General features: G+C 35.9%; 1 protein-coding gene across 1 annotated transcript in view; it reads left to right on the top strand.

Annotated features, from left to right (window-relative positions):
• Window positions 1-213: 213 nt before the first annotated feature.
• The window catches only part of LOC124776865 (ribosome biogenesis protein BRX1 homolog), a 46,355-nt gene continuing 37,779 nt past the window's right edge, over window positions 214-8,789 (top strand). Inside the window, exons 1-3 of the mRNA XM_047252043.1 lie at window positions 214-405; window positions 484-639; window positions 7,809-7,929. Of these exons, the coding sequence (XP_047107999.1) occupies window positions 304-405; window positions 484-639; window positions 7,809-7,929 (379 nt within the window). The 5' untranslated portion in view covers window positions 214-303. The remainder of the gene's footprint in view (window positions 406-483; window positions 640-7,808; window positions 7,930-8,789) is intronic.

Raw genomic sequence — 8,789 nt, 5'->3', positions numbered from 1 at the left:
TCCGCGTTATTTAGGTTCAACCACAGTCTAACATGTTAGACACTCGTACTGGTTAGACTGTTAGACTGTGGTTCAACTTTCAATACATGTAAACCTATTCATCACAATTTTTCGCTGTAGTTTATATGCTGGTATCGATTGTCGATAGGCATTTTCTGTAACGTATATTTCGCCTCGATAATGCGTGTGATTAGTAAATCATCTTTCAGTTGTATGAATCTTTGCGTTTGTTTTCAATTTGTCAGTGTGTAAGTCAAGGTGTGAGTGTTGTACGCACGTGGTTTGTTAGGAACATTCGGAGTAATGGTGAAGCGGACCTGGCAGGAAACAGCGAATGACAAAGAGGAATCAGAGGGAATTGCGCTGCCTACTACACGATATTCAGACGAACCTGTGCCGAAGAAGGTTTTACAATTTATTGTAGCTGGCGGTTCAGGAGTTTTATGTTTCTGAGTTCTCATTGCAATATTTCCTTTTGTCCAGGTGAAATGGATTAACAAGCAACGCGTGCTCGTGTTCGCAACACGGCGCATTTCACATAGGGACAGGCATCTCATGGAAGATATTAAAACGTTGATGCCACACTGTAAACCTGAAAGTAAAATGGAAAGAACAGAAAATTTGTTCGTCGTGAACGAGGTAAAACTTTGAATTGCAGTTCTCACAAATAAGTCCAATTCGAGAAATATTAGAATTATGGCCATGTCTTTTTTGTGTAACATCATGAATGTCACTATAGTCGCAAATTTATTGGGGAGGTGGTTGGTCAATTGCACTTAGGGCATCCCCTCATACACTTCTGAAATGACATTACTGCAGAAATTATTCGGTAGCCGTGAAACTATTACACTGTAGTTGGCATAGCCCATATCACTTCTGGCAGGCTAGCAAAAAAAAATCTTACCTTCATCGTCTCGGATGTTATAGATTGTAGCATATGCTGAAATGGACTAGGTAAGGAACACGTATTTTTTTGGTTTCTGCAAAAAAATTTCTGCTCCGAGATACAGCCCTTCGAAGATGACATTGCGCTTATTATTTTGAAGATTCGAATTATGGAAATTTTTTTAATGATATATCTCTGTAACAGTTCTTGATATTTTGTTGGTCTTTTATTTGAAAGGTAATTGCTTTATGATTACAAAGAAATCTTCCATTTGGACTTGTCTGTCAAAGTTCTTTTACTATAGCATTCTGAACTTTATTATTATTATTATTATCATTTTCGATTATTCTCATTTAAAGAGAGCGTTTGAACTTGAATTCCTTTATGATGATTGTTTATGTTTTTTCTGAGCCCAAATTTTCTTCATGTGTTCACTGTGTTGTTTCTTTCGCTCCGCTGTCCATTTGCATCCTGGTCTCTTCTGTGTTGTGGTGTCAAATTTATGTTTTTTCATGATGTTCCTGAATTCAGTTCTATTTTCTGCATTGTTTACTGTTATGTGTGCTTGTCTGTGGTCCTCTTCAACTTCTTTTATCCATTTTGTTTTTCCCCTGCCTGAGTTGATGAATTGCTTTGAAATTCTGTTTTCATTCATCCTGTGGATATGTCCGTAGAACTGCACTCTTCTTTTCCTTATTGTATCTGTAATCATGTCTGTGTATTTATATAATTCTGATGTTGGTCTGTTCTTCCAGATTCCTTGCTCTTGTATCGGGCCAAAAATTTTCCTGAGAATTTTCCTTTCTTGTTTCTCTATTTCTTTGATTTTAGTTTGCCCACTTATTTGTGTTGTTTCAGATGCATACAGTGCCTCCGGTAGTACGACAGTGTTGTAGTGCGTCAATTTTGCATTAATGGATATGGACTTTTTGTTATAATAGTTTCACGTGAGTTTATATGCTTTCTGTAGTTTTTTTATTCTTTCCTCATTGGCCTTTAGGTTGATCCCTGATGGCTGGATGATTTCTCCCAGGTACTTAAAGTGTGGTACTTGTACGATTTTCCCATGGATTGTCACAATAGGCAATTTGTCTTGTGGCGCTCTATGTACCGGGTTTTCTCATATGAAATTTGCAGGCCAGTTCTTTGTGCAATTTCGTGTAACTTCTCTATGGCGTTAGTGGCTTCTTTTCTATTATTTGTAAGTATTGCAAGATCATCTGCAATAGCTAAACACTTCACATTGAATCAATTATCTTTTCTAATGCCAATTTGGATTCCTTTGACTTCTTTCTCCCATGGCCTGGTAATTTTTTCAAGAATGATATTAAAGAGTAATGGTGAAAGTCCGTTACCCTGTCGCACTCCAGGTTGGATTTCAAATGGTTCAGAGATATTCCCCATAAATTTGACCTTGGAGACTGTTTCAGTTAATGTTTGCCGAATGATTGCTCTTGTCTTTCTGTCAATGCTGAATTCTTCCAGCATGTTGCAGAGCGCTACTCTATTGAGTCGTAGGCCTTTTTAAAATCTACAAAAGTGACCACTGTGTTTTGGGTGTTTCTCATCTGAAGAATCATTTTCAGATTCCAAATCTGTTCTATGCACGATCATCCCTTGCGAAAACCAGCCTGGTATTCTCCTATTTGTGGGTCATCTTGTTGTAATCTATTCATGAGAACTTTTGATAGGATTTTATATGTGACCGACACGAGTGAGATACCCCTGTAATTATTTGGTTCAGTTTTGTTCCTTTTTTGTGGAGTGGATGGATCAGTGCGCATTTCCATTCAGAAGGGATCTGTTCTGTTTCCCAAATGTTTAATATGATTTTGTGGATTTTTCCTGTTAATCTTTCATCATTTAACTTCCATAGTTCTCCAATAATTCCATCTTCTCCTGGGGCTCTATTGTTTTTCAGTGTCTTGATAATTTTTGCTATTTCGTTGATGGTTGGTGGTTTAGCGTCTGGATTTGTTGTAGATGTCTGGTAGTGAATATCCTCTGTAGGTCTTTCGCAGTTAAGAAGTTTGTTGAAATAGTCTGCGAGGATTTGGCTGTTATTCTTCGTGTTAGTTTCTAGTGAAAGCAAAGATTGGGTGGCTGGTATCCTGCAATATGTTCTTTAAACGTCTTATAAAAATTCCTGGTGTTGTTGTTCTTAAAGTCTTGTTCTATCTCATCTAGTCGCCGTTTGTCATAATTTCTTTTTTCCCACCAAATTGTTTTCGATGTTTGTTTTCGGATTACTAGAAATTGTTGCCATTTTTCTGATGTTTTGTGACTATTGAAGTTTTTTCAGGCATTGGTCCTTTCTTCTATTGCTTGGTCACATATTATATTCCACCACCTGTGTTTTCTCCTTCTCGGGGGTTGACCCAATTTCATCGCGGATTTGAGGACGTCCACAAGTTCTGTCCAGTTTGCGGTGTTTGTCTGACTGATTTCCTGTAAGATGTTTTCCTTGTTGAGTTTTATGTATTTGGGGTCTGGTCTCAGCACTTTTTTTAGTTTTGGCTTTTTTTTATTATGTTCTAATCTGGTCTTTATCTGTAGAAGATGGTGGTCTGATTCAAAAAATCCTCTTCTCGTTTTCACATTCAGAATTTCTGTTGTGTTACTCTTGGATATGGCCACATCGTCTATCTGGAATTCACCCAACATTGTGTTGGGCGACTTCCAAGTATACAATTTCTTGTTGGGTTTTTTAAATTGTGTTGACATAATTACGAAGCCGAAATTTTCGCAAAAGTTTATCAATCTTTCCCCATTCTTGTTAGTTCTCTTGTGAGCTGTATGGATTCCGGTGATTTTCCTGTATTTTTTCTCTTTGCCTAAGTGTGCGTTAAAGTCGCCTAACAAGATTATTACATTGTGTTTGGCAATTTTGTTTGTCGTCTCTTGAAGGTCATTCCAGAAGTCATCCACGTTCTGGGGGTTCTTCTTGTTATAGTTATTTGTGGGTGCATGTGCTTTGATCAAGGTATATGCTTTGTTGGCCGATTTGACGGAGAGCGTTGATATACTTTCTGAGGTAGACTGGAAGTCAATGACAGTCACATATATTTGTGGACTACAAATTATTATTTTTATTATTACAAAACTGCCACTCCATAAAGTTTTGATTTTTTTTCTTTTGATTCATAGTTCTACATTCCCTGAAAAGGAGAGCTTCCACTTTTAGGTTGAACAGGTTTTATAAACAGGTGAAGATTTTTGCCATACATAAAACATGTTTTATTGCTTCATTGTCACATAACAGGTTCATAAAAATCAAAACCTAGTCTTATTTAACACAAGTTTAATTTTGAAAGATGAGTAGGAGACTCATTTTTCAAGCATTTTAAATGATTCCAAAATGTATGTGAAAGGCCCAAAGACTTAAAAGGATTCAATTTATACAACTTCTGCGCACTCTGTTTTGTACCGGAATTAGCCAGTCAGTGATGTAAAAAGTTTATTCCGCTAGGAAGGTTTGTATCCCTACACCTTTTGAGTCGTCCCTGCCCTATGTTGTGAGACACACTTTACCTACCTCCTCTCTCCAGCCTTGGTGACCCTGTTGATAGCTATGCTACCATTGGCACAGCCCTTGACTTTGTAGGAGCAGGCAAACTTTCCTGCCTTGCACTGAAGGTGCCTTTGATAAGCTGGTGTCCCACGGGAGGGAAAGTAGTTCAATAGAAACAGGTTGAAAAAAGTAGGCAGCCAGTTGGAAAATGAAGGTTTATTAGCCCTTGACCTAGGTTTCAATATTTCTAAAAATATCTTCTTCAGAAGGTATGGGCCCTAAAATGCATACAACCAATTACATAAATTATTTTTACAAACATAACAAAATATTAATAGAAAAATATTTGCAAGGTAAGCGTACTCACTTGTTAAATCACATGATGGTACATTAGATTAACTGATGCTGAGTGGGTTTTGTCGTATATAAAACTGATAAAAGAAGATTGATCCCAAGGCATATTACTTTGTGTACTTCAGAATGAATGCTCACTGGTAAATGCCCACTGGTAGAGGCTCTTGTCAACATAAAATTATAACAGGAATAAGGGAGATTTCCTTGGAGTCCAGATAGGATTAAAATTTTTATATATCAGTATCCGATTTTCAGACACTGCAGCAGAACAAACCACACGGCAAAAGATGTGCCTTGGCAAGATCTTTTAATGAACTGTATCATAGAAACTGCATATTTTTGTAATACCTAAGTATCCACAAAATATGGTCGCCAGCTTCCGAAACACTGAATAAATATAGTATGAGGCCATTAAGGGAGATACCCCAAAATACATATCTAATGTATAAATGTATTAAGGTGCAGTGACGTACACAAGTAATTTTTAATGTTAATTGTTGCTGAATTAGGTCAATTACTTTCTGATAAAAGTTGCGTAGTGGTCATCCTTGCATTTTTTGTAGTTTATGTATCATATATATCATAATATGCATCAAAAGAATTGTCTGAGACTTGTTCATTGTGTAATATAGGTTTATTGTTAATCTCATTTCTGACACCTCCATTACTTTGTCTGTTCTTGTTTGGAAATCTGTACACACTAAAATATTCATGCCATTTGTAAGCACCTCATTGTATTGTGCATTTACTTGCTTTGTGCCAAGTGGAGAGATATTGGCACATCCTTTTTGTATAAATATGTATTATGTATTTTTGCTTTGACATGTTCTGCATCTTTGAGGGTCTCCTCACTATGGATCATTGAAATGCCAAATATAATGGATGTACAGGAATGTTTGATATGGATGTCAGCTTTGACCAATGACATAGGAAACGTGCAACAAACTTTGTAAAAAGTGCAGTGACTGTAACAGGGTATTATTGAAAACATTTTTCAAACGGCCTAAGTTACAGATCAGTCTCTCACAACAACCAAGTTTTATTTAAGTATCAGATTCTTTGGCTTCGCCAGCTCACAACCAGACTGTTATCTTCCAGTCTAACCTAGATGTTGGGTAGAGTTACAGATCAGTCACTACAACCAGATTTTTCTAGTATCACATTCGTTGACTTTGCAAACTCACAATCAAACTGTTATCTTGCAACCTAACCTATACCTCGGGCTAAGCTACAGATTAATGTGTCACTATAAAGTCACTGCCACCGCCCTCCCCCCCTTCTTCTTAGCATTTGTTGGCTTCGGCAACTAACAACAAAACTGTGAGTATATGCACCGAAAGGTGACATGACAGCAGCCATTAACATAGTCACCTGCCAGAGCCAATGATTCTTATCGAACCTTCCTCTCGACACAGTATAACAATGTAATCTTCAACAGATCCCGTGATTCTCCTTCACTTTCACTGAGGATAATGATGTCATCAGTGAATCTTATCATCGATATACTTTTAATCCCACATCTGTATCTCTTTTATTTCCTTCATTGCTGCTTTAACGTCCAAGTTGAGCAGTACAAGAGAAAAAATGCATCCCCACCTAACCATTCTTTTTAATCTGAGTGCTTCTCATAATCTTTTATCCTTATGTTTATGTTGTACATATTCCCTCTTAATCTTCCATTCTTATTGTTGCTTCTTCATTCTTGTGCATATTGTGAATAACCCATCTTTCTTGATACGTATTTTGTCTTGGGATTTCAAACATCTTTCCCGTTTCACACTCTCAAATAATTTTTGTATGTCAACTAATCTTATGTAATTTGCAAGGTTATTGCTCTATATTAGATGCCTCTTAAGTCTCATGGCTGTTCATATTTACCAGTATTCTTCAGATGATTATTGGGGACACAATAAATCCTAATTTATTGCAACACTGCTGAAAATTCTTTTTAGTTAACATTTATTGCTTTGATCAGATTTTAAGTAGCAGTACTGAAGGCTAATACTGAAGAGGTCAGAACCAACATCTCAGCTGTCCAAACAACTACTGGACGAAGTAGATGAGTTGTATAGCAGTTGCACTGACTGGCTGACATAGAAAATTACAAAATGATTACTCATTGCAGTGTAGAGTTTGTATCCCTAACTGAGTCTGACTTTGTGCACAGTATAGAAGTGACAAAATGGTAAAATACAAAATTATGAAAGGGAGAGTTGTTAATCACCATATAGCGGAGATGCTGAGTCGCAGATAATGCCTGTCTGTGACTCAGCATCTCCACTAGATTGTTATATTTCAGATGGGAACATAAAAGACAATAAAAGTAAAAAACGAAAACAGTAAATACAAAAATGGCAAAATGAAGGGGTACATTTTATGATGTGGAAATGTTAATACGCAGTAAGATTTCCAAGGCTCATTGAGAATTTTCTGGAAATTTAATTTTCTAATTTGAGTACGTTTTAAGTAACATTCTATTCTAGGAAAGTTATACTTTTTTAGGATTGGGAAAATCAGGGCTACAAAACTATAACACTGGAATTTGGACAGGGTCATGTTTTAAGATTTGAACATTGTGGAATGCAATAATTATTATTAAGTATTTACTTTTTTAATACACAGTTACTGGAAGAAGTAAGATGTTTACTGCAAAGTACAGAATGAGAACTTCTGATTAACATACATCAATTGTAAAACAAATAATTATTATAACTGTGTAGGCTTCTATTGCCAGTCAGTTGAAAGAAAAGTTTTCTGGGGATGGTACCACATTGTATATGTTCTTAGATGTCTTATAGGTATAGTAGGAATGTTTTTCATTGTGTTAGAAGTATTGAATTTCTGTGACAGTTAGCGAAATTGATGTACACAGAAAATAAAACAGTTGCCTGTTACCTTATAGCTTATATTTTGCTGCAAAATTACCTCTTTCAGGCTTCTCTTAGTGGGTTAATAGTATTTGTGTTTTATGAGAACAAGCGTTCCATGTTTTTGTATGTAACAACATTTTTAAAGGCTAACTGTAACTATTTGTAATATATTTATGTATTTTTACAGATATGCGAAATGAAGAACTGCAATAAGTGCATACTGTTTGAGGGCCGCCATAAGCGTGATTTATATTTGTGGATATCAAATGTACCAACAGGACCCTGTGCAAAATTTTTAGTTGAGAACAGTAAGTACAAAATTAAAAAGAACAGTAAAAGTCATGAATGGAGTCAGTACCGATTGTACATAGGTTGGCAGTGCATCAGTTTCTTGCCGCCAATGGAAACACATTTATTGATAACCAGTAAGAAGCAATAAAAATTTATAAACTACTTTGAATGCTCAGATTGCAACCATTTTATATTACTTAGAGATTTGAGGTACTATTGAGGCATTTAAGGTTGCCTTAAATTGTGGCTGCTGTAACTGATTTTTTTACTACATTTTTGCAATGAAAGTTGTGGTGACTGCCCTATCTGTAGCATAACACAAGGTCTTGGTTAGGTTGCAAGGGAATATTTTGGTTCCAAATTGGTGTCAACAAATTTAGTATCAAAGAGAAGTAGCTCCAATACAGTCACTGAACAATTAAAGTACCACAGTGATTTAAATGACAGTCATCAGAGGTTATAAAGGTCTCTCATTATTTGTATTGTAATTTTGGCAGTATATTGTACCACAAAATTATTTATATTTCTATTGCTATGGCAAATATCATGGCTTTAGGTTTTATGACCACTACCTGTTTGATAAAACTGCGCATTCTTGGATCGTAAGTATTCTTTGATTTGACAAAATTATTTCAAGTCATTACTGTGAGACGTTGCATGCCTGTTGAATTTTCATTGGATACTTATGGTCAGCTATTGACACAATCCCCTCGGTTCCCAACACAGAAAGCCCTACCACAAACATTGCTCAACAGAACAAATAAGAAATGCCATTGACCCTATTGTGGACTGTTTATTAGAATTTCCTTTCTATAATAATAATAATAATAATAATAATAATAATAATAATAATAATAATAATAATACCAGACAATAG

The sequence above is a fragment of the Schistocerca piceifrons genome, chromosome 2 (genome assembly GCF_021461385.2).
Source record: "Schistocerca piceifrons isolate TAMUIC-IGC-003096 chromosome 2, iqSchPice1.1, whole genome shotgun sequence".
Lineage (NCBI taxonomy): Eukaryota > Metazoa > Arthropoda > Insecta > Orthoptera > Acrididae > Schistocerca > Schistocerca piceifrons.
Note: the sequence above shows the minus strand (reverse complement) of the source record. Positions and strands in the feature narration are given on the sequence as shown.